Source organism: Littorina saxatilis, linkage group LG14, assembly GCF_037325665.1.
Source record: "Littorina saxatilis isolate snail1 linkage group LG14, US_GU_Lsax_2.0, whole genome shotgun sequence".
Lineage (NCBI taxonomy): Eukaryota > Metazoa > Mollusca > Gastropoda > Littorinimorpha > Littorinidae > Littorina > Littorina saxatilis.
Window position 1 is genome coordinate 13,308,532 of NC_090258.1, and position 27,394 is coordinate 13,335,925.

The following is a 27,394-nucleotide window of genomic DNA, read 5'->3' on the forward strand; positions in this document are numbered from 1 at the left end:
CTCTAAATGCTGAAGAGAGTTCTCTCTTCTCCTCTGTTCAACTATCAATGAAGAGAAGAGAGGCATATCAAACTTGTCAAATCCAGGTGCACGGAGCCCCTGGGCTTTTAGTCATACCTCAGGCAGCTATCCGTTAGAAGAACTACCAAGTTTCATTGACTTGCACCCAAAGAGTCAAGAACTGCGATTTTTTTACGAATTAATTTCGTACTCGGACCCGGCTGGTCTTGACCTATTTTTGGATCTAAATTTAGATCAGGTAGATCACCACATCATGCACAGAAAGACACGTCCCTAGCAAACTATGTCAGACGTCATCATGTCAAGTCAAGTCATGTCAAGTATTTTATTGTTTTGGGCCCAGAGGGCTTTGAAACAAAGATATAATTTTAACAAAAAAAAGGTAACAAATCAGACAGTTAATAAATGTATACAAATTGAGCGGACAAATACAACAATACTATACAACCAAACAAAATAAATTGGCAATATACACTTCCATACATACAAACAAAAATAAAAGAAAAATAGGTTTAACAAAATCAGGTAAGAGATCAGACAGATAATATATATACATTAAGCGGACAACGACAAAATACAGCCGAAATAAATTAGCAATACCATTATGCCATGCATCTTTTGTAAAAACACAAAACAAAACAAAAGCATATATTACATACATATACATACCAATAAAGAAACTAGATATAACGCTAACATACTAAAATCATAACGTGGGCTACAAATCTTGCTAGCTTCATTAGTTTTATCTTAGATTTACAATTCATTAACTGTTCATATTTTAAACAATTTGGGTGAGATCGGTAATAAGGACTAATTAATTTTCTTCTTTCAGACACTATACTTTCGTCGGTACAAATGAACAAATAGTGAGACTCATCACCTAATTCATTTTTATCGCACATATCACACAATCTTTCATTTCTAGGAGCATTAAAAAATCTAAGCTGATGTATTGGCAACTTATGATTGCTTGTTCTAAATTTTGCTAATTTAACTTGGAATTTCCTAGGCAAACAAAGCAAATACCTTTCCAGACAAAAATCCTTTTTATACATTCTGTAATTAAAACACAAGCTGTTGGCGTTCACGTCAGTGTTCCATTCCTGCAGGAATTGATCTCTTAGCCTTTGCTTTACAACGTTTTTAAAACCTGAGACGGCAAGACTCTGAGATGTCCATAAATATGATAGACCCAACTTATTTAACATAGTATTGACATGCGACAACCATGAGTTTGTGTAAAACAAAATGGAGGCCGGAATCACTCAGTTGAATCGAACTCGCATGAACAAGAAACTGTCGAGCATCACAGATGTCGTCGTTGGGTAGTTTTGGGTTTGTTTAACTACCATAGGAGGATTTCTGAACTGTAAATGCACTCAGCTGCAACAAAAACGCAAAACGAAGGCTGTGAGCTGCACTGTGCCTTTAATACACTTTCAACAGCAAATACATCAAAATCACCGCGACAAAAACGTACGTTTCCAATAAAAATCGCCAACAAATCTGAATACAAAGGTCGAGCAATGTTCACAAACAAACTTTCGTATTGTTCTTTTCTACTTCTGTTAAGATCTATTTCCTTACGGAACGTCACAGCTAGACAGTGAGTTGGCCCAGTCCAACTCCGTCACCACTAACGTCGTTCTGGATATGGGGCTTCCTGTTAAAAACAAAATCGAAAACATCGTTTATGTAAGTATAACAATGTGGCTCTTTCGCTCGTTTTCGTCTGTCTATCTGTCTGCCTGTTTGTCTTTCTTTCTTTCTTTCTCTCTCTCTCTCTCTCTCTCTCTCTCTCTCTCTCTCTCTCTCTCTCTCTCTCTCTCTCTCTCTCTCTCTCTCTATTTTTACATTCCCCCCCCCCCTTCCTTCGTTTACCGTGCGTTTTTTTTGTTTTGTTTTTTATTATTCTACGAGAAAATACTCACTAATATTCTTTTGTAGAGATTATTCTTGTTGTGTTTTGTTCATTTTATGACTGTGTCTATGAATTCCTGGCCCGTGAAAGATGGTCTCTGAATTGGGCATTTAAATATAAATCATGCCATAAATAAGCTGGATGAGGTAGCAACTATTCTTCTCAACTCAGGCAAATATTTTCACTTTTTCGGTCTCTCTGAGTCAAGATTAAACAGTAACATCACGGATGCGGAAGTTAAGATTGAAGGATAAACTGTCTCTGCTTCTTGCAATTAAAAAAGAACTGCTGTCAAAAAGACTTTTAGGATCTGCATACATGTGCTACATGGACAGGTTATTAATGATATCAAATAATTATTAATCTCATAGACCTGTAAGCTGTTATCGATCTCGTACCTGTTTAACGCCAATACCACACATTGACTTCAATTAAACTAGTTGTGTTTTGCTTCTGTCTTTTGTTTTTCTTCGTTCCATATTTTCTGAAACTTCAAATTCCAAAGGCTTCCTTCATTCCTTAAAATGAATCAAAAGCTTAAACGAAAAGCTTCATTATGATTTTATGACCCGAAATGGGTTTGATTTCTGTGAATACTTCTATGCATAATAATGACATAACTATGTTTGTTTATGATTGTTGTTTGTTATTGCAGTATTAATTCTTCTTCTACAATTATTGGGTTTACTCTCATGTTTGATACTGTTGTTTTCCACATGATATATAAAAGTTAATACTACCCAATATTGACGGACTGTGTGATGATATCTGCTGCTTTGGTCTGTTGAGACAGTGATATCAAAATCGAGACCGGATGTCGAGATTTTGATATCACTGTTGTTTGTTTGTTTGTTTGTTTATTTGTTGCTTAACGTCCAGCCGACTACGCAGAGCCATATCAGGACGAGGAAGGGGGGATGAAGGGGGCCACTTGTCAAGCGATTCCTGTTTACAAATGCACTAACCCATTACTTGTGTCCCAGCAGGCTTTAGTAAAACTAAATTAATACCTACTGGAAGATTACCAGTTTCCAGTATGTTAAAATAGGCTTAACCTATCTACTGCTGGACTTACATCAGAACACTAACAGATTAAACTATACATGAATCGCGAGACAAGCGGCAAGAGAAGAGATTTTTGGAAAAAATACAGGTGAATGAGCAAGAAGGCAGAAAAAAGAAAAGAATTCATGAAGAAAAAGAGAGCATGACAGGAAAGAGGAACCAAAAATCTACCTAACAGCAAACTAGAAAGCTCCTGCGGTTCCAAAAACAGGAGGGGCCTTTAATTTCATAACCGCAGTGCCCCACTGCGGGATATCACTGTTGAAACAGACCAATAGCAGAATATATCATCACACAGTCCGTCAATGTTAGCTATATTGCTATTTCGCTGGACATTTTGTATTCACTGTAAAGAAATTACAAAAGTATGTGTCTCAGTTTTGGTTGTTCCATATCCCTCCCTCTGATTATTATTTCTTTTTGTTCACTCTTTTCTTGTACTTTCCAGTATTTCCAAATGTCTTTTCTTTCAAAAAGTAATGCGTCACTTGCTCAACTAAATTCTGGGACAATTACATTTTAATATATATTTTTTTTAATTGTAGGTGTCTTTGTTTTTGAAGTGGGGAAGCAATAAAGAGGTAGTCGATATCAAAACTAACATCGACGGAAATGTCGTTGATGTCACTTTTGCAGTTAGCTCAGTTTTGCCCAATTGACCAATGGAAATCCGCTGCGTAACATATGAAATAGCAATAGTGCTTGTTTGATGAGATATTGTGTTTCCTTTCGCCTATAATCTAATTACTCTTATAATTGGTGCATTTCATCATCCTCGTCATCATTTAGTTCAACTGCACAATTGTTTTTCGTTAGTTAGTTTGTTTGTTTATCCATTTATTTGATTGATCATCTCTTCGTTGTGTTTGCCTGTGTTTTTGACTATTACGATTCACTGGCTTTAACTGTTCAGTATTTTTCTATGCTGATTGAGCAGTAACACATGGAGGATATTAACTAATCAAATCGTTCCTTGAGTCGTCAGTTAGAATATATGGTCAGCAGTATATATGTCAGTAAGAGATCGAAGTACAGTTAATTGCGTTTATTGCCCCATGTTCTATAAAGAATAAAACCAAAAACGAATCACTTGATTTTGTAAAATTACCTTAATACACAATTGTGCCCTGGCTGACCTGCAATGTTCAAGTGCACAGATGTGGGTTTTCATTGATTGATTGATTGATTGATTGATTGATTGATTAATTAATTGACTGACTAATTGATCAGGTCGGAAACAACGGTCTGGTGTCCTTTGACAACCCGTACTTGTGGCCCCATCTGCCTGAATCACGGAAGGTGATATGTGTCTACTGTGCCTATATTGACAACTCAGACAGTGTGGGAGGTATGTGTATTATTATCAGGCGTCCTATACCTGGTAGGTACGCTATGTCAAATTACTGTACAAAGCGCATGAGTGTTTGTTACATTATGACATCCAGAATTCTTCCAGAACGTAGCTCAAAAGATATCGTACGTCGGTTCCTCTTATATAGGCGAAAGTTATACCAATCAGAATAACCTTGTTTGCTCTTCATTTGACTATGTTGTAGTATATATCACCCAGAATAAGTTTGCTGGCTCTTCGCCAGACAGTAGACGTATTTTTCATGATTCCCCCCTCTGCTTCTTTCTCTCTGTAAACCTGTAGGGCTAGTTATTTTTTGGTAACTTACCCAACAACCGAAATCACTTACCCAACAACGGGCCTGAATCCTCGATAGCTCACAGGTTGATGAGCTAGACTTTGAGGGAACTACTTTACATCTCTAGACCAAACAATACAAACATATTGCATTTAAACTAGCAACTACAGGCTTGAACACATTAATCTCCATGTAAAATCCATGAGTTTGGTTGTTTTCTAAATCCAAATCTAACGATCAGTGCAGAGAAACTCGCTTTAGATCTCTTATGAGTGCAAGCAAACTTCCAAGGCAAGTAACTCTCGTACTCTGTCTAGCGATAAGAGAAGTTCCCTTTCCACATTTTCTGAACTGAGTTGCTTGGACAAAAGACTGCAATCCGACGGTTAGTTTTCGACAATATTTCATTTTAGAAACAGATCACACGCAACCAAGTGCACACATTTCATCAATTTAAAGAACATACAGCGGTTTCATACATTATTTTGCCCCAGAAAACTGAACTTCATACAGTTTTTAACGTTGGAACACGGGTGCAAAAGTTCGTCTGCTAGTCCCATTCGAAGAAAGGACATTTCCTAAGCGATACCAAAACATGAACAGAACACACACTATCTGTCTTTACCGCCACAGCAAAGTAACAACATAACTGTGTACTTGATTTTAGTCCCAAACAGGGAAACTGACAAGAAATATTGACAGAATTGAATGATTTTCCCTGAACTATACAACCGCGCATTATTCAATCGTCTGCGTAGGTAGACTGGTTGAGTGAATTGGATTCGATCAAACTTTCGCACAAAAACTCCTGTTTTCTTTGAATAACTTAAGAAAGGAGGAATAGAGAGGTTACATACCTCGTCTCAGTGATTATTAAAAATAATGGTCTCAGTTCGCGGTCATGAAAAAGCTCGCTAAACTCGCATTTTTCATGATCCGCAAACTTCGACCGTTAGTTTTAATAATCACTGAGACTCGGCATGTAACCTCAACTTCCTCATCCGTGAAACGTCAAAATTAATATTGCGCTTAGAAAGTCGCGCGCAAAAAAGGCTGAAAATGGTCCATTGGGGGTTCATGTATTGGTAGCCATTATGATTATCCCGTTTCATAGAGTTTCGGCAAAAAATAAAGCGGCACCTCTGATAGAAGTTCTGATACAGACGTGAGAATTTAATAAACGCTTCATATATCTGTTGAGGTCATGACAGATCCACTTGGTAGTGTTAACATTTAAAACGCATCATTGGTTCTGCTATAATATAAGCAGTGATACTGCATGATCAATTGATCTTATATAATTTGCATGGTCTGTTTTGTGGTTGTAAAAAAGATACGAGTTTAGAAAATAAAAAAGTACACAATTAACAACTCGCCACGGCCGTCTTTGCCAGTAAAGTTGCCTAGCTGCTTGCATGATACACTTTGGATGTTTTCCAGGCATCTATTACCATCAGTACACCAGTCACGAACCTGCGGATGCGAGCATTCTGACTAAAGCCAGCGCAGAAGTTCAGGAATTCGCCGAGATCAGCAACTTCAATGTACATTACGTCATGGTGGTCACGTGGGACCGTGTCAAACAGGGCCGCTACAGAACTGTGAACTACGATCCGGATGACGTGAGACACATAAAGACATGGGAAATAATCAAAAGTCTAAGTGGGCTGTATGATCATGACTACGAACGGCATAACATATACTGTATGACGAGATCGGTACACAAGTCAACGTCTCATTTTGAAAATGAGTCAAACAATCTATTTTATTGTTTTAATGACATAAGAAAGTGACGGAATTATTGTGAGAATAAACCATTTGAATGTGTTTTGATACAATAAGGAATAATTGACAGTTGATCTTACAGACGACGTGCGCCTATGAACAGTTTTAATTTAGTTATAGTCAAGCAGATGAACATACATGATAAGATAACAAAAAAAGAGATTTTATTCACGAGAGTAATATGATATGAATAGCTGCCCCTGCTTTACACAATCATCTCTCGTCTATGAGGGAATACTCGAAGCGTAACACAACTCAGAGAGAGGTGAACATGGATAATTATAATGTATACGTAGTGGTTTGGACAATCTTGACGTGCAGCGAATGTGAAACCAGCGTTATTTGTCTGAGGTTTTGTAGCTTTTCGTTTGATAGTATCCACTATGCTTTATCTGTTGTACATTGTTTGATTGCATATTTTTGTTTGCCAGAATGTTTATTTATTGATCTGATATCCTTTTAGGATGCAGGAGAAGCCACATTTCAGCTGGCTCTCATTTCTGACGGTGAGACGACGTACGCCTTGGTGTACTACAAGCTTGATGGAATGACATGGACCTACAGGGGCAGCTGGACCTACGTCATCATCGGTCTGTCCAGTGGTGACAGGGAAAACTATCGACTGAACTTGTACACCAGGACAAAGCGAGCCTACAGGATCGATGCTGTACCAGGCAACACAGGTACTGTTACCAAACAAAGAGGTGAAGGCTGACAGGGAAGAGAAAATGAAGGCACGAGCAGAGATAAAAAAAGAAATTGCTGTGGAATAAAAATCGCAAGACCAGTAGCAGTACTCCTTTTGTCAAGGTCATAAAAGAACAAAACATGTATTAGTCCTCACGTGAGCAACCAAGAGATCGAGTATGTGAAGGTTATTTGCCAAGTCTCAGTGGATATTGAAAATAATAGTCGAAGTTAGTTGATCATACAAAATGTGAGCTACAAAGCTTTTATCAGGTTGACCCACGTCACATTTCAATGTTACTTTTGGGTCGAGTTTAGGCCAGTCGCTAAGAAATCATTATCTTGAACGTTCATGGAGCTTAAGTAGCAGACAATGTATCAGCCACATACTACATTTGCCGACGGTGAATCGTATGAATGATTTGCTCTTCTTGCTTTTACATAGTCAGTTGTTAAAAAAAAGTATGCGATGGCCGATGGAAATTGTACTGTGTTCTGTATTTGTTTTCAGAATACCCAGGATAGATAGCTATGAAAAACCACATGTAGGGAAATAAGTTTGATATCTGAGACAGTATATACTCTTTGATTGCCTGTTCATTCATTCATTAAGCTGGTTTTTTTGTTTTTAGCATAGCCCAGAATATCTGTTGTTGGAAGCGTATTTGTTGGTGATGCATTGACTTCAACAATATCGCGGTAAATACAAATTGTAATACTGCAGCAAATACTGTTATGTGTTTTGTGGTGAGACTCTTACATTCTTACGTTGTTAGTGATATCCTGAATGTAGTGGTACAACAACGAAGGCCGCACACATTTTGTTTATCACTTCACTCCGCATTGCAGGTCGACTTGGCACGTGGTTCTACAAAATAGGAACAGTGTCACGCAGCCCTGAAGCGACGTGTATTACCTGGTTCCTCAGAAACCTCAACTACCATTCTGTCAGACAGCTGTTTTTCTCCAAACTGCCGCAATGCCCTTGCTCTCACCGTGACGTGTGGCAGAAGACTCGCTACCTCTGGGTCAGGGCTCGGGTTGACAACATAAGAAAATTCGAATGTTACCGAATTAACCGAGCAAGCAGCAACCGTTTCTATCCTGTTGGAAAGGTTTGTGATAACGAAAAGTGTGTTGTAACAAGCAGTAATACGAGTAAAGAGACGGAGGTTTTGCAGGTGGGGATTTAACAGAAACTGTAGCTGTGTTGTCGTCTTACAGAAGTAGAGTACACATTGATAAGTGTATCGGTTTCTCTCCAGAACTGTGTACCATTTTGTAACATGCATTCTTATTCTTTAAAATGATTATAACGTACACCAAGTGGCAACTAGAATTTATTCTCTTTACTGTTTTCACTAATACTCCAGCTAGATAATGATTCAGGCATTAAAAAAAACAAACCATAGCATACATGTTTGTTTCCTTTTGTTGTAATTGTTAGTATTCAAATCTATTACACATCCTCTAGTTTCCCTGTTACGTGAGTGATGTACTTTGAACGCTTGTAATTTACTGAACGTAGAGAAACAAAATGTGCAAGTATTTCTAATTCATTCTCTGCAGGCCAAGGTTATATATTATGGAACTATTATTCATTCATGAAATCAATGTTTCTGGTTAAAATACATCAGTTAAATAAACAACTATCACCTTCGTTAAATGTTTTTTCACTAATACACAGCTCTGAAGAATAACCCACATGGGGGTTTTAAAGGTTATCAATGTAGGGGAAGGGCCCCTAATATGGACCACTTTTTGTTTATTGCTGATAACTAGCTTGTTTTCTTGCGAAGAGGTTTTATTTTGTGGTTGGTAGTCCTTCTCTCTTAGTTTAACCGTTATGCCTAATTAGAGTGAAATAGCTTTGATAGACCTTCAGCAAAAATTAAATACAGAAAAAATTACAAATGGTCCATATTAGGAGCCTGGGCGCCCAATATGGACCAGTGAAGCGGCCTTCACAAATCACTGTAAAAAGCACTCTATGCTTCAAAATAACATGATACAACTTAGTGTGCAAGTCAGACTAATTCAAATATGCTTTAGATTTAGCTGTTTCGGGTTGATGAGAGCATTATTTGAAGCACACCAGGAAACTGAAGAAGCTTATCAAAAACAGAGTGAAAATAAGTGAAATTATCAACTTCCAAAAAAAAAGACTATTTGCTATATTTTTTTGAAATCTCGAGGGCAAGTTATAGGTTATTTTCAGCAAGCTTCTTAATGAATTAATTAAAATTGCCTTTAGTTTTTATTTTCTTAGATTTGTTGAAGGTGGTCCATATTACACAATACATCACGCATTCACATCGGCCAGCAGATCGCAGCCATTTCGGCGCATATCCTACTTTTCACGGCCTATTATTCCAAGTCACACGGGTATTTTGGTGGACATTTTTATCTATGCCTATACAATTTTGCCAGGAAAGACTTTTGTCAATCGTGGGATCTTTAACGTGCACACCCCAATGTAGTGTACACGAAGGGACCTCGGTTTTTCGTCTCATCCGAAAGACTAGCACTTGAACCCACCACCTAGGTTAGGAAAGGGGGGACAAAATTGCTAACGCCCTGACCCAGGGTTGAACTCGCAACCTCTCGCTTCCGAGCGCAAGTGCGTTACCACTCGGCCACCCAGACCACTATTAACTGTGTATAACACTTACATCACTAGTCTATGCATACACTCATAGACTCTCATTCCTGGAAGAGTATACACCTAAAACGTACATATCTGAAAAAAAAGATTTTGATTTACTTTTCCCTGTTGCAAGGAATGCTGCTATTCGCTGGATTCGGCAGACCCAAACTACAAACAACTCATCATATCTCCACCCAATGCTGGAAGTGCCCTGGCATACAACCCGAGCTACATGCACCTCCGGGGGTATTATCAGATGGAAGACAAGTTAGCCCACGATACATGTTGTGACATTAATTTGTCAGATACTGCGCACTGTAACTTCTATTACATGCTGAGACCTGTGGGAAGCTGCAGAGCCGACTACCCGTTTACATTCAGTAAGTTGAAGTTTAAGTGGGTTTTGTTTCCTACGGATATTTCTCCACTTGAAGATCGTTTTACATTACTGATAATATAGTGTTTCTTTTTCAGAGACCGTGCAGAGGTTTGAATGCATTATACTCTCTCGTCACTCTCTCTCTCTCTCTCTCTCTCTCTCTCTCTCTCTCTCTCTCTCTCTCTCTCTCTCTCTCTCTCTCTCTCTCTCTCTCTCTCTCTCTCCCCCAAGATAGGCCAAATAGTTCTAAGAGGACGTTAAAAATAGTTATCTCTCTCTTTCTCTCTCGCTCTCTCTCTCTCTCTCTTTCTCTCTCTCTCTCTTTCTTTCTCTCTCTCTCTTTCTCTCTCTCTCTCTCTCTCTCTCTCTCTCTCTCTCTCTCTCTCTCTCTCTCTCTCTCTCTCTCCTCCTTACATTTATGGTATTGCCAATATGGAAGCAACATTAAGAAGCTCGTCCATTGCTACACAGCCGAATCAATAAAATGCAGAATGACACGCGAAAGTCTCGTGTGTGTGTGTGTGTGTGTGAACAGTAGCGTGGACAAAAGATAAATCACCACATCATGGGGTCAGTAAATCTCGTTCTAGTAGGCTTGGGGAAATGCTGATAAAAACGTTACATGTAAAAGAAATTCCATCAGAAATGAAAAGTGAAATGAATTTATAACTCAAAGGTGCACACGTTTTCTCACCCCAAAGTGCTCAACGTTTTAGTAAAAACGGCAAATTAAATTGTTTTAAAATAATATTGTCTGCCTGTTAGATATCGCACCTTTAAAATCTTCACAGTTCAGTTATGTTTAAAGTCTCAAGACTTCAACAAATCGCGTAAAGCGATATCAAAACATTTAGTTAATTTGTCGGCCTGAACCTAAAATATCAACAATAAAAACCAGTCATCATCAAAACCACATGAAGTAAGCCTCGATTAGCCCAAACCCGAAGACCGAGACAGATTGCGCTCGTTTCTGCGAAACATGAGAACGTAGTACCCACTTTTCTTACACCTATTTTGTTTAATTCTGACCACAGTTTTAAATAAACATAACATATATTTATATTTTCTGGATTCACGATCAGATACGAAATACCATGCAAACATTTTCAATCTGTTGGTGAACATGTGATTTTAATGACAGCTATAAAGAGCAAACTATTTATTCAAGTTTCAGCTTCCAAGCTGAAATGCAATTCCATTATCCGGACTAGCTCAAAGATTTATTGACCACAATGTTAATCAACCTGGTTGCAAAATGAGGTCATGACAGTGCCGCCTCACCATTTCACAAATAGCCGCATATGACGTTTATCAAAAACATGGGGGGGGGGGGGACGTCTGGGGGTATCCTCTTGAAGAATTTGTATGTAAATCCAAAAACAAAGAGACTGCCAACGTTTTAAAATTCAGAATAAAAAAACCAAGAAAGGTAAGTAGTTGGAACATTTTGTTATTGACAGAACAATACGTTACAGTCACAGATATTTCGACTCAGCGGTCTTTTAAGTGCACAGACAAACAAATATTAATTTAAACAAAACAGACTTTAGCTCTCAAAAGGTGCAGGCGCTAGGGGTGAAGACACAAGCGAGACAATGATTATAAGACGACATGAATGACGTAGAAGATCGGTCCAGTAGGTTTTTTCTCTCAAAACTACTCTACACATATACACACACAGACACACATACACCACCACCCTGGTCTCGATTCCTGGTCTATCTGAAAACATTTAGTCAAAACTTGAGGTGGGAAAATTTTGTTTTGCAATGAATGAAACAGGTACGTAAGCCTCCCATAATGTCCGAGTACTTACGGAAATATCAGGAATTTGCCGAGCTGTCATGTGAATAATCTTGCCGGCAGTTTGTGATTCCTGCAGTGTGTTTTATGTGTCAGCAAAGGTAAATTAGGTACGACATTTTGGGCGTTTTGTGCTGCCACAATTTTCTGAGCTGGTATAACAATACTTATAGGATGTAAAAGATTGGCGGCATTCGTGAAATTACATATTGCTATGTCAGTGACATCATCTAACTCATAGATTCTATTCATGGACAAAGGGATAGTAGATCTTTCGTGATTTCACTGTGTGTTTTCGGAAATGTTGAACATTCTTTCATTCACTGCCTTATTAGTTACCCAATGTATACAAGCCTGAGCAAAAGCGAAACCATATAAACATAAAATGTGTCTAAGACTTCTATCCGAACAGCTGTTTTGTCTTGAATGAAGTTGAAAATCATAGACATGCAAACCCAAACATGCTTTTTCTAATTGTGTCGTGCCTCTTAACTGGACACAATCATATCGTAATTTGTTTTTTGAATATAATTTTCATTATCATTTTGTGAACAGTTTTACTTGAATAGTCATGCTCCCATATTTTTTAAAAAACCCCGTGTCTGAGCGGTCTTAGCACCCTATATATTTCAAAAATTCGCCCAGAATCTATTACAGTTCGGATCCGTCATTAAGATGTTTTTCCGACTATAGAGCATCTCAGCATTTGTATCTAAAACATTGACTTGATTAACAAAAAGTGGTTGGTCCATGCTAACTACAGCCACAATAGGGGTTTCACTGCATTACATCCTGATTCCAAATATGTATGTTGTGATAGGCGTTAAAAGCATGATCGAAGTAAAGACATTTTGTTTTATGCACAGTATAGGCTTACTGTTGGCATTTTGTTGGCCTGGATAGATAAGATAACCATATAAAATATCTGCACCTGTGAGTTTGTGTTCCATTACGTCTTCAGCAATTCTGACACTCAACTCAACTCAAATTTATTAATCCATATGGAAATTATGTTGTAACAATACTCATTTCCAATCAAAAGAATAAGAATGCATAATAAAAAATAAAAACATCATAAGAAAATAAGTGAGTATGATTATTATGAGTATGATCACAGTCTCACTAACGCAAACAGTCATCCGTCAAGTCAAGTCTGCCAACACACAACTCACTCACACAACAACAACAGCAACAGCAATACAATTTAACAACAAGTCGCGTAAGGCGAAAATACAATATTTAGTCAAGTAGCTGTCGAACTCACAGAATGAAACTGAACGCAATGCCATTTTTCAGCAAGAATGTATACTCGTAGCATCGTCAGTCCACCGCTCATGGCAAAGGCAGTGAAATTGACAAGAAGAGCGGGGTAGTAGTTGCGCTAAGAAGGATAGCACGCTTTTCTGTACCTCTCTTTGTTTTAACTTTCTGAGCGTGTTTTTAATCCAAACATATCATATCTATATGTTTTTGGAATCAGGAACCGACAAGGAATAAGATGAAAGTGTTTTAAATTGATTTGGACAATTTAATTTTGATAATAATGTTTATATATTTAATTTTCAGAGCTTGTTTTTAATCCGAATATAACATATTTATATGTTTTTGGAATCAGCAAATGATGGAGAATAAGATAAACGTAAATTTGGATCGTGTTATAAATTTTTTTTTTTTTACAAGTTTCAGATTTTTAATGACCAAAGTCATTAATTAATTTTTAAGCCACCAAGCTGAAATGCAATACCGAAGTCCGGGCTTCGTCGAAGATTACTTGACCAAAATTTCAACCAATTTGGTTGAAAAATGAGGGCGTGACAGTGCCGCCTCAACTTTCACGAAAAGCCGGATATGACGTCATCAAAGACATTTATCCAAAAAAAGAAAAAAACGTTCGGGGATTTCATACCCAGGAACTCTCATGTCAAATTTCATAAAGATCGGTCCAGTAGTTTAGTCTGAATCGCTCTACACACACACACAGACACACACACAGACAGACAGACACACACACGCACATACACCACGACCCTCGTTTCGATTCCCCCTCGATGTTAAAATATTTAGTCAAAACTTGACTAAATATAAAAACCATAATTCCAATAACAAAAAGACGTCCAAGAGTCCACCTCCACATCCACGCACACACAAGGTATACAAAGCACCACATGTCGACTATAACACCGCACATTTGAACTACGGTAATACAGTTACTAAAAATACATACATTAAAGATAACCCAGCAACAGAGTACAGTAATAATTATGACAGAGAAACATGATAGAGGTCTCTAACATGTGATTGGTTGAAAGCATGGATAGCTCTGGGAACAAAAGAATTGCGGAAACGTGACGTTCTAGCAACCATAGCCCTCAGTCTACCACTCCTGTCAATGCGCCGAGAGTCAAATTCAGGTTTCAGTGGGTGTGTCTCGTCAGCCAAAATTGAGGTCAGTCGGTCAGTCAGTCGTCTCTGGCAAACTGATTCAATGGTCTCTTGTTTCCTGCCTACAACAGATCCAGCCTTCTTGACTAGCTTTTCAAGCCTGTCACTATCCTGTTTACTAAGGTTACCCCCCCCCCCCCCCCAGCACACACATGCATATATGTCAACACGCTACCAACAGTGGACAGATAGAACATCTGCAGGATGTCATTACGAACAGAGAACGATCTAAGCTTCCTTAGACAGTACATGCGCGTGTGCGCTTTCTTCAAGATTTGGTCAGTGTTGGCATGCCAAGACAGCTTGTTGTCGATCATTACACCTAGGTAGCGATAGCTTTCAACCTGTTCGACTTCAACACCAGCTATCACGATAGGCTTGTGTGCTACCTTTTTTCTTCTAGTGTCAAAAATCATTTCTTTAGTTTTTCCTGTGTTCAAGTCCAGGTAATTCTCGTCGCACCAGTCCACAAAGCTGCTAACTTCTTGTCTGTAGTGTGTGTCATTGTCGTCAGTAATCTGTCCTGTAAGTCCAGTATCGTCAGCAAATTTGTCGATGAAGCACGACCCGTGAGAACTCCTGCAGTCAGCAGTATACAGGGAGAACAGAAAAGGTGACAATACTGTTCCCTGCGGAGCTCCTGTGTTGGTATTCAGTACACTAGATAGCACGGTCTGCGGAGCACCGGTGTTTGTGATCGGGCCATTAGATGGTACTATACCAGCCCTAACAAACTGGGGTCGGTTGGTCAGATACAGACGCTTTCAGTAGCTTTTCAGCAAGAAGGTGAGGCTGTATCGTATTGAACGCGCTAGAAAAGTCAAAAAACATCAGTCTAACACATGCTTCAACACTGCATTTACTTCTATTTTAGCCTGGATATTTGGAGACCCTCACATCATTACGCCGGACGAGCGCGAGTACACGTTCAACGGTTGGGGCGAGTACACTCTCATCACACTCAATTCTGGAGACTCAGACTTTGTCCTGCAAGGGAGGACCAGCCCCACCGAGAGAGAGACAGATGGCTCACCGGCCACAGCCACTGTCTTCAGGGCGTTCGGTGCTGAGGAAAATGGAACCCGCGTGTTTGTGCAGCTAGATCCTAACACCAACAACTGTAAGTCTATCTATTAAGGGAGCCGACCTAAACGGACTTGTATAATTATGTTTATATCGAAAGTTTAACTCACAATGCAAACAAATGGACAAAGAAGTAAAAGAGCTTTAAACATGAAGTGTGAACAAGTGCTAATTATGTCAATGCCACTTGATTTGTTTGGGTTGCTTTCTTCAAGAAGCATGATCCCAATGTCATGAATTTCATAAGTTGTAGCCAAATCAAATATCTGATTTCAAACATTCTTCCTGCAATTTGAAAGTTCCAGTTTAAGTCCATGTCATATTCGGACCGGTTCTTTTTGGCTCACGTAAGTGTAGCCAATGCGATGCTAACTTGTGTCTGTCTGTGCTTGCGTGCGTGCGTGCGTGCGTATGTTTGTATGTCTGTGGTAGAAACTTTAACATTTGACTGAACACCGAAATACTAATTTTACCCGGTTATTATTCAAGCAACAGCATCAAAGTATTGAAGCAATGATCAACATTTCGTTCGTCAGCACGTACGTAGTTAAAGTGTGTATCCAAAGAAAACGGGTGGTGGGGGGTTTTTGGGGGGGGGGGGGGGGTAAAAACAGGTGATTGGTTTGTGTCGTGTGTGGTATGTAGACCAGGTCAGGGGTCAAGGTTAGGTCAGATCGCGTGAAGGATTGTGGTATAGATACAGTTATCACCGAGCTGCAGTTCGCCGATTCGGAGAAGACGATTTCACATTGTTCGGTTTCGTAGCTCCAGAAAAATAGATAAAGAAGATACCAAAGGAGATTTCCTTCAGGTTAATCTGCACAGCGTGTTTCCAGTGTCTGCGCGAGGAAGCGCTGTCGATCTGGCCATCTGGCAGTCGTGTCCCCGTAAGTAGGCTACAGACAGACAGATCTAGATCTAGTGTCTCGCACTCTTGCACCGTGTCACCTATGCTTACTGTGTGTGTGTATGTGTGACGGTGTTATTGAGTTTGTGTTACTGTTTGTCGATTTCTTACGTGAGCCTTGAAGGCTTCGCCTCTTGTTAAATATTGAGAACAGATGTGCTTGACGAGGGACTTCTTACACTGGATGATTAGGAAGGCAATTTATTTTGAAATCAAACAAACGAGCAAATAAACACATACATTGCATGCGGCCAGCATAACTATCCCTCTTATTTGTTTATTTATTGTAAATGTGTGGGGGTATCAAGAATACCAAACTATAAATCCCAAGATATTATTTGCTGAGTGGAATTGAAAGTATAATATGTTATGTTATTTTATGTACACAAAAGTGCAAAGGAAAATGTGTTCATTCCAGTATCCGAGAAACATTTGAATACACCACAGTTTAGTTTAGATGGTTCAGCTGTATATGGACAACTAAGCTTAAACAAATCTAATGAATGAACTAACCAATCAACAAACCAAAGACACACAAAAGAACATTACCACATCAAATCTGAGAATTGAAGACATTGATGTTTGTGTGTGACTTTGGTTTAAACAACATTTTATTCAGAATTTCTTCGCATGAACAGTTCGAAACACACAGCTAGGACACGCACTCAAGCAAATGCTTATATCACGTGACCAGAACAATACTAAATTACACACATTTTCGTAATGGTGGACATAACAACAATACACCAGTAGTACAAATTGAAAGAATGGGGATGGGGAGCTAAATAGGAACAAAAGAATCTACAGAAAATAAAAAAAAGAAAAGGGAGGGAGAGGGGGAAGAAAGTACTAACAACCACAAGGAGAGACTAGGACGACTTTGTGTGTGACTTTGATTATCGCAGTAACCGGATTCCCTCTAGGTTCTAATTGTACATTCGAATCTTTCATAATTATGTTTACGATATGCTTTTCTTTTCTTCAATTCCAGCCCTGATCATCTATGGGGATGGCACCGACTACACACGCCGATTCCAGGAGGAAGGAGATGATTTCCTTGTGGATGAAGATCACTTCACCTTGATGAGAGATAATGGCAGTCTGGCTGTCATCTTTCCATCAGGTAGGGCAAAGAATATCTTATACTGCAAAGTGATTAAGTATTACAAATAACACTGACGGTATTTTGTTTGTGTATTGTTGTGTCTTGTCTCCAGAACCCAGGGTTTCATTAGCGATTGATTCCTCATCGATCTTTGTCTCCAGAACCCAGGGTTTCATTAGCGATTGATTCCGCATCGATCTTTGTCTCCAGAACCCAGGGTTTCATTAGCGATTGATTCCTCATCGATCTTTGTCTCCAGAACCCAGGGTTTCATTAGAGATTGATTCCTCATCGATCTTTGTCTCCAGAACCCAGGGTTTCATTAGCGATTGATTCCTCATCGATCTTTGTCTCCAGAACCCAGGGTTTCATTAGAGATTGATTCCTCATCGATCTTTGTCTCCAGAACCCAGGGTTTCATTAGAGATTGATTCCGCATCGATCTTTGTCTCCAGAACCCAGGGTTTCATTAGCGATTGATTCCTCATCGATCTTTGTCTCCAGAACCCAGGGTTTCATTAGCGATTGATTCCGCATCGATCTTTGTCTCCAGAACCCAGGGTTTCATTAGCGATTGATTCCTCATCGATCTTTGTCTCCAGAACCCAGGGTTTCATTAGAGATTGATTCCTCATCGATCTTTGTCTCTAGAACCCAGGGTTTCATTAGAGATTGATTCCTCGTCGATCTTTGTCTCCAGAACCCAGGGTTTCATTAGCGATTGATTCCTCATCGATCTTTGTCTCCAGAACCCAGGGTTTCATTAGCGATTGATTCCGCATCGGTCTTATCCTCTGTTGTGTTCTCCTGTTGAGTCATCAGCCTACTCTTTGAAAACTGTTCACATTTAAGGCACGTCACAGATTATTTTATCATTGTTACTTTAAAGCAACTGGGTAACTGAATTCAGTAAGATTAACAAAAGAACAATATTTTGCTACTTTTCAGAAATTGTTTTCTCCGTCTCCATTGGATGGAAATCTCTGGTTTTGGGAGTGTTTGTGCCAGAGAAGTTCCGAAACCAGACAAGAGGCCTTCTGGGGAATTACAACACGATCAAGACGGACGACTTTGTTCTTCCTGATGGAACGGTGCTGAGCGACACTCTGACCGACAGACAGATTCATTACCAGTTTGGGAATGCCTGTATGTCAGCGTGAATTTCGTGTTCTGTTTTGCTTTGTTTTTGTCTTATTTATTTGGTGATGATGTCATGCAAAACAATGTCTACTAAGATCAGATTTCTGTAAATGAGCTAGGTCAAAAGGAAAATTGTTGTAACGGGTTTGCTTTTTTGTAATGCCTTCCGTCTGTCACGCATACACGTACCAGTTCACATTGTCTCTTTTTCATTCTCTTTATCTGTCTGTGTGTTTTGCACAAAGACGGAAAAATGATTATGCTAGATCAAACATTGTTTTAGTCTGAAATCGTAGTGAAATGTACTTGAATATATATCTCTAAGTTAGGGAAAACTATCGAGCAATAAAACAACACTAAGTGTGCATGACATGAGATCATACTATGCTGTGATGATTTTTGAAAACTGTTGAGCTTTTTAGATCCTAATTGATAAATGTGTGAACAAACGTGCATTCCTTTTCTCCTCATATCTCTCACTTTTACAGGGTCAGTAACAGAGGCGAACAGTGTACTACGCTACGGACCCAAGGAAGGATATTCAGACTACGCTCACTCAGAATTCACGCCTATCTTCTTTGAAGAAATTTCTGCTTCTGACAAACAAGCTGCTGAGAACGTGTGCGGGGCAGCTGACCGTGCCTGCATCTATGACTTTGTCGTGTCTGGCAGTGAGGGTTTTGCCCTGAAGACCAAAGAGTGTAGAAAGGAAGCTCTGGAGGAGAATGCTGCATCCCGTAAGCTAATAGTCTGTATGATTCTTAAGTGCTGTGTCAGAAATGTTTTTAAAATTGTATTGTTGTAATCATGTTTTGTGTTATATGTACTATGTTGCTTGGAGTGAGGACGGTTAGGGCAGCAGTAACTCCTTCATGCGATCCTTTTTACTGTTTATGCTTTTTGATTGCTTATATATTTGGTCAAGTGTGTGTTTTTTAATTCATTAATATTATTTTTTTAAAGCCCGTTTTGGTTCTCAAATTAATTTGTGTTTATCGAGACCGTAAATATTGGACTGATTTACGGTGCTTTGGTATGGTGACACATATATTAACAGTACAGTTACGATCACTTCAGTATTCCTATAGTTTAAAGGACATCGATTTCAATCAAAGCAGCATGCTAAAAGTTCAGTTTTTGTTCTTATTTCATCTTTCACTTGCAGAAAACAGGCTACCGACTCTCGAAGTGCCCGATAATGTGACAGTGACGGTGAATGTTCCCAAGACGTTCAGAGTCAGTGCCTATGACCCTGGCGACACAGTGACCTATAAACTGACCAATGACGGCAACGGAGCCATTCAAATCATTGAGACTACAGGGAATATAACTGTCACTGTTAATTCCAACACCCCAGTTACTCTTAAGTGAGTTTTTTTGTGTGATCCATAACATTATGGTCAGTTGTAAGTGATGATCTTGTAGGCTGTGCATCATATGGTATGTAATATGTAATACTGTATTTTGCACGTCGATTTAGATATAATATACTGTACTATTTAGTTTACAGGTAATCACGGATTTATATGTGAACCTGTTACATGATACGAATGTCTAGGTAAAATAGAGGTAAACTGACACCGCCTTTTTGGCTCACGATGTAGCCTATGCGATGCTAACTTTTGTCTGTCTGTGCGTGCGTGCGTGCGTGCGTGCGTATGTATGTATGTATGTATGTAGTATGTCTGTGGTAGAAACTTTAACATTTGAAGACGTCATATTACATTGACGTCACATTATGACGTACGAGGGTTAGACGTCACGCGATGGAATTACTGAAAGTCTCGAGTTGTTATTTTGAGCGGGCCGAGACTATTTGGCAGTCGTGTCCATGTAAGTAGGCTACATGCAGACAGACAGATCTAGATCTAGTGTCTCGCTTTCTTGCAGTTTCACCTATGCTCTTTCTCTGTGTGTGTGTGTGTGTGTGTGTGTGTGTGTGTGTGTGTGTGTGTGTGTGTGTGTGTGTGCGTGCGTGTGTGTGTGTGTGTGTGTGTGTGTGTGTGTGTGTGTGTGTGTGTGTGTGTGTGTGTGTGTGTGTACTGTGTGTGAGTGTGTGACGGAGTGATTGAGTTTGTGTTACTGTTTGTCGATTTCTTACGTGAGCCTTGAAGGCTTCGCCTCTTGTTATGAAAGTGATACAGGTTCTTTTGGAGAAATGTACAATTACATTGGCGCATCACAACATTTGCAGAGTCTAAGAAACAATGAAACAAAGAAATTGATCATGGATGTGCACATACCTTCCTGTTCCAGTTGCAAAATATTAGGAATGCAAATGCCAAAACATTAACATTTAAAGCTAGCTATCCAACTCCACATCAATATCATTTAGTGCAGTCATGCTGTACGTTTGTGTCAACAAATACGAGATGGAACTTATATTTTTGTATGAGGAAACACCAATTATATCAGGCAATATCAGTTTGATTTTGTTTCAGTTTTCCTCAATAAATATTTGGAATTGTGCAGAGTGTTTGCTGTTGACTCTTCTGAGGCCCAGTCTGTTGTGTACACCATCCCTCTGATCGTATGCTTCGGCTGTAGCAGTCATGGTCAGTGTGATTTCACACGTGTACAGCCTGCGGTAGGAAATCTGAACTTCCAACATGCTGCGTGTGACTGTTCTACAGGTGAGAAACACTCAAAATAGGATACAACGGAAAACAAACTTTAACTGAAAAGCGTCGTTTGCACTGGGAGAAAATGTTTATATAATTGTTCGAGTTAGGAAATAACATGAATAATAGCTTTGACCAATATGCACCAGCCACTGCTGTAAGATATGGTGTTAGTTAACAGGTCACTTATGATGCTCTGTAATGCAATGCATCATGCAAATCTAGTTCGGATTCAGCTTAAAGGCCCACACTGCTTCGTGAAAATAAATGACCTCTCCATCATAGATTTGGCCGGGCTTTTATATGTGATAAGACCAAAAAGAACTGACTGGTGCCTTTCTCGGCAATCATTTCATTCAAAAAGTAAATTCCAACTCACCACAGCAAGCATTCAGAGTGTTGATTTTTGGTATTTGACTAAGTGGAGGGATGTTCCCCTGTAAAAGCCAAATCTCAGACAGTGAGACGAACTGTTTTCAGGAGGCGGAGTTAACCTTTAATGAAAATACTGGACATACTTTCCTTAAACAATTCAGAGTTCAATGAAATCTGGATTTTCTGGGCAATGTTCACCTCCAGAGAGACTTTTACATTGCTATAATTGCTTTCCAAACACAACTTAAATTTATACTTGAAATGAACGACTTTATACTAATTTTTTTCAAGAACATTCGTATATTGTGACACGATGTTTTACTTTTGTTTAGTTTGTTTCTTCTATTTGATTGCATGCATTCTTTGTTTTAATTTTATGTAATTTTATCTATTGCGTTATTTTGTCGTACTCCAGTTTATTATCTTAAGTTTGCAATGTGCAAATGGGCCACTTAAGACATCTCATCTATTCTGCCTACAACCTGATGTTTTACACGAAAGCTTGTGATTAATGTCCTGCTGAATGATTTTGAAGTATTGCATTTTAGTTCATGTGTGGTACTTTGTTCCAGGCTGGGCAGGTGCTAACTGCTCAAAGGACTATGACGCCTGTTCCTCCAGCCCTTGCCACCCAATGCAGACCTGCACTGACCAAACTCCTGCACAGCAAGCTTCTTCCAGTGTGGGTTACACCTGCAGTGTTTGTCCTGCTGGGTACAAGTCTCCTGCAGGTATATGTATTTGCGTGTCGCCTGTATTTACAACTGAGTTTGAGTGTATGCTACTTCTCTCTTGGTAATGATGGCATGTGTTGGAGTTAGACAAATATCTGTTAACAAAATCTTACAAATCATTTCAAAATAAGCGTACATACTGACACTTCCACAGACAATGTTGAATATTATTTCTCTCTTCTCGACACAGATGTAGAGGTTACATGCCGAGTCTCAGTGATTATCAAAAATAATGGTCGAAGTTAGCGGATCATGAAAAATGCGAGCTTCAGCGAGCTTTTTCATGACCGCGAACTGAGACCATTATTTTTGATAATCACTGAGACGAGGTATGTAACCTCTTTATTCCTCCTTTCTTCAGTTATTCAAAGAAAAGAGGAGTTTTTGTGCGAAAGTTTGATCGAATCATATTCACCCAACCAGTCTACCTGCGCAGGCGATCGATTAATGCGCGGTTGTATAGTTCCGTGCAAATCATTCAATTCTGTTAACACTTCTTGTCAGTGTCCATGTTTTGAACTAAAATCAAGTACACAGTTATGTTGTCATTCTGCTGTGGCGGTAAAGGCAGATAGTGTGTGTTCTGTTCATGTTTCGGTATCGCTCAGGAAATGTTCTTTCCTCGAATGTGACTAGCAGGCGAAGTTTTACACCCGTGTTCCAACGTTAAAAACTGTATGAAGTTCAGTTTTCTGGGGCAAAATAGTGTATGAAACCGCTGCATGTTCTTTAAGTTGATTAAATGTTTGCAATTGATTGCGTGTGATCTGTTTATAAAATGAAATATTGTTGAAAACTGACCGTCGGATTGCAGTCTTGTCGATGCAGCCGAAATCTGGAAGGGGAACTACTCGTGTCGCTAGACAAAGTATGAGAGTTACTTTTCCTTGGAATCTTGCTAGCGATAAACGATTGTGCACGGCAGATCTGAATTCAGAAAACAACCAAACTCATGGATTTTATATTGAGATTCATGTGTTCAAGCCTGTAGTTGCTGGTTTAAATGCGGTATGGTTGTATGTTTGCTCCAGAAATGTATATTTTGTACATTAGAGTGTTCTGAACTTTTGAGTCGCAAAAAGTAAATCCACAATGTGTACAGTCTCTACCCATGAGCTATCGAGGATTCAGGCCCGTTGTTGGATAAGTGATTTTGGTTGTTGGGTAAGTTACCGAAAAATAACTAGCCCTACAAGTTTACAGAGAGAAAGAAGCAGAGGGGGGAATAAGACACAATACATCATTGGAACTCCCATCTGTTTCAATACAACATTAGTTGCCAAATTTCTCTGCAGCACTCCTATTTGGAACCACTTTAATTTCACCTCAGATATTAAAACCGATTGCCAATCAATATCCCGTTACAGTTTACTGTCCCTTTTTATACAACAATTTGGACGCTTTGCGTTATGTGTTAATTTTCATAATCCATGTTTGCTTCTCTTACTTGAGAAAAATAGGATGAATACAGACTTTCTTCCATCAACCATATGTGACCCTCCATCACGAAATGAGTCGCATGTCACCTCGTGCGGTTCTGCGCTAGGCTTAATATAACTCCTGGGAGTGTCTGGTATCAGTGTGAGGGTCATCTTATAGTCACAGGCTTATAACTCAAACAGTGTTCTTTTCTAAAAAAAAACGGTTTTCATCATTAGATAGAGCATAAACATCTATTTAAGAAAATGTAAAAATCTAAAAATCATGCGAAGGTGACATGCGACTTATTCCGTGGTGGAGGGTCACATATTATTATTCTACAAAACAATATCAGAACGTTTTTTTTAATATTTTGTAATTGCCCTAACACAATTTCCCTAAATAACAAAACAAAAAGAAGTTTTATTGTCATATTTATTACAAAACTCGTTATCGGTATACAAACGTCCATCGTCATTTACCAACTGACCAATAAAATAAACTTTTATATCCCACCAATTCTCTCAAAAAAAAAAAAAATGACCCTATTCCCACTTTTAATATTGTTACTCCGCTACTATTTCTTATGAGGCCTCTAAATATACTGTTCAAAAAAAGAAACGCATAGCTTGTAATATTTGGTTAATTTAGTTATATGGCTACAAGGATATCCACCAAACTGCAGAAAATGTTTATCTGGTCGTCGACCTTTCGTCCATTGCCACAAGTGAGCTCTGCACGTGACGCATGCGTTATCAGTGGCTACAATGTCAAAATTGCTCATTTGGCATGACCACTCGTCATGCTTCAGTGTAATCTCGTGAAACTCGGGGAATATTGAGCTCTCACCATGTCTTCCAAAACCCATAAAAGCGGATTGTTCGCCACAAAGAAATCAGACGACAATTCAGCGACGAAAGATGGCCCGATTGAGCAGAGAAGACCGCCAAATTGCATTGGGTCGTTTACAAGCAGGCCAAAGTCAAAGTGCAATCGCCAGGCACTTCCACGTGTCCCAGAGCACCATCAGTAGACTGTGGGTGAGGTTTCAAGCCACTGGCTCCGTTGCTGACTTGCCACGAGCGGGAAGACCAAGGGCGACAACTGCTGCTCACGACCGCTTCATACGGCTCCGCCACCTCCGGAATCGTTTCCTGTCGGCCTCATCTTCTGTCCAGGCTCTCCCCGGGCCACACCGATTATCGGACCAGACCGTGCGGAACCGCCTGCATGAAGCTGGTTTGAGAGCTCGCAGATCTCACAGAGGAGCTGTCCTCACCCGCCGCCATCGCCAGAACCGAGTGCAGTGGGGCAACCAGCACCTTCGCTGGACCGTCCGGAATCACTGGAGACACGTGTGGTTCAGCGACGAGTCCTACTTCCTGCTCCAGCGACATGATGGTCGGAGGAGGGTCTACCGGAGAGTAAACGAACGTTACGCGCCCAACTGTGTGGATGAGGCACCCGTTCATGGTGGTGGAGGCGTCATGGTGTGGGGGGCGATCAATACCGCTGGAAGGAGCACCCTGGTGCACGTCCAAGGGCGCATAACTTCCCAGCGATACGTGGAGGAAATTCTGCGCCCACACGCCCTTCCTCTTCTGGCTGACCAGGATGCCATATTCCAGCAGGACAACGCTCGCCCGCACACAGCACGACTCACCACCCAGTTCCTCACCGACCACCATGTCCAGGTGCTTCCCTGGCCATCCATGTCGCCAGACATGAACCCGATAGAACACCTCTGGGATGAATTGGACAGACGTGTGCGCAGGCGAGAAGAAGCGCCGGCAAATCACCGCGATCTATTGCAGGCACTTCAGGAGGAGTGGGACACCATCCCACAGCAAGATATCCGGCATCTGATCCAGTCCATGCCCAGAAGGTGCCGGGCAGTTGTTGCTGCTCAAGGCAGTCACACCCCTACTGACTTGACAGCCTCGGCACCCAATCGTATTGATTGACTGATTGATTTGAAGATGCAAATGAACTGTGTGTGCATTCAACTGTGTCCATACCAAATTTCAAACAAATAATCTAAATATTGGATTTTCTGTTAATTTTTTTGAAAAATAAAACAAATTTGGCAAGTAGCAACTATGCGTTTCTTTTTTTGAACAGTATATATGTTGTACCGAAATTGTTCATACACACAAAACAAATCCTTCCAAAAACTGTTACAATGAGGTTTGCCACTGCAGACACTGGGGCCATACATATTAATATTATCAACATCAGGGTACAGAGGAATTGTTATATCTTTCCATTTATGGTCTGTAATCCTCAACTTTCTGATCCATGTTCATTTCAGGGCTGCCGTATAACTTTTAACGTGGGGGACATTTATTTAGACCACCATCTTTATCCCTATTAACAAGAATATTTTTACTAATCCGATCACGTTTTCGATTCCACACAAAATCAAAATCATTGTCTGTAGATTATCTGCAAACCTGTCCAAAGTTTCTTATTGCTTTGTGCACTGTTTACACATGTGGGAGTATCCGATCACTTGACAGATTATCACTGTCCTCATCATGTCGTTTGCAGTGTCAAAGCGTCAGGAAAACATAGCCTTGACTTGTGAAAATACTAATGCCTGGATGGTTATATTATACTTACCTATCCCAGCTAACTAGTGTTTAAATTTGTTTTGCATCCCAGGTCAGGCAAACCTCTGCCTTGACGTGGACGAGTGTGCGGACGACGCGCTGAACGCGTGCGAGGTAACGTGTAACAACACAGCGGGCAGCTACCAGTGTTCCTGTCCTGATGGCTACAGGCTTACCAGCAATCTTCGTTCTTGTGTCGACGTCAACGAGTGCGTGGAGAAATCCCACAACTGCAAGCACATCTGCAACAACACTGACAGCGGCTACAGCTGTCTGTGTGAAGAAGGCTTCGATTTGGAAAGTTCCGGGGAATGTGTACAGTCGACTGCCACTCAGAACATCTGTTCTAACAGTGGTTGCAGTCAAGGCTGCAAAGCGGTTGAGGGTCCTACTACAAGCCCCATGGTGGCGTCTTGTTTCTGCCGTTCTGGATATGATCTTGACCCCACAAACAAGAAGACTTGCACAGACCACGACGAATGCAAGGACAATCTATGCTCTCACAAATGCAGCAACTCACAGGGCGGTTTCACCTGTTCCTGCTACAACGGCTTTCAGCTCAACTCTGATCAGCGCACGTGCTCCCCATGCCCCAGTCTGCAGTACGGTCCTGAGTGTGCTCACACCTGTCTGTGTAATGGGCGTGGCCTGGACTGTCACTCCGTCACTGGCTGTGTCTGCAAGGAAGGCTGGACCGGAAGTCAGTGCCAGGATGACGTCAATGAATGTGAAGCGAACCCGGATGTGTGTGGAGAGGTACAAGTGTGCACCAACACCAACGGGTCTTACACCTGTGCGTGCCAGGACGGATATTCCATTGATGATGATGGTGTCTGCCAAGGTACTTTCATCAGTTTGTTTTTGCTGACACACTTTCTCATAAGAACTGTTTATGTTTTGTTATTTTTGTGTGTGCTACCTTTGAGCTTTTGTCAGTTTTTAACTCTTTAATACTAATTACTTAAATTGTCTTTACAGACAATATTCACAACACTT

The 27,394-nt window shown here is 40.0% G+C and overlaps 1 protein-coding gene across 1 annotated transcript in view; it reads left to right on the top strand.

The window, feature by feature from the left end:
* The window catches only part of LOC138947168 (uncharacterized), a 256,793-nt gene that overhangs the window by 32,205 nt on the left and 197,194 nt on the right, over window positions 1-27,394 (top strand). The window contains exons 18-31 of the mRNA XM_070318604.1: window positions 1,598-1,719; window positions 4,241-4,358; window positions 6,100-6,281; window positions 6,908-7,127; window positions 7,981-8,246; window positions 9,912-10,158; window positions 15,277-15,522; window positions 17,384-17,515; window positions 18,446-18,643; window positions 19,126-19,374; window positions 19,803-20,004; window positions 21,110-21,270; window positions 22,206-22,364; window positions 26,451-27,239. Of these exons, the coding sequence (XP_070174705.1) occupies window positions 1,598-1,719; window positions 4,241-4,358; window positions 6,100-6,281; window positions 6,908-7,127; window positions 7,981-8,246; window positions 9,912-10,158; window positions 15,277-15,522; window positions 17,384-17,515; window positions 18,446-18,643; window positions 19,126-19,374; window positions 19,803-20,004; window positions 21,110-21,270; window positions 22,206-22,364; window positions 26,451-27,239 (3,291 nt within the window). The remainder of the gene's footprint in view (window positions 1-1,597; window positions 1,720-4,240; window positions 4,359-6,099; window positions 6,282-6,907; window positions 7,128-7,980; window positions 8,247-9,911; window positions 10,159-15,276; window positions 15,523-17,383; window positions 17,516-18,445; window positions 18,644-19,125; window positions 19,375-19,802; window positions 20,005-21,109; window positions 21,271-22,205; window positions 22,365-26,450; window positions 27,240-27,394) is intronic.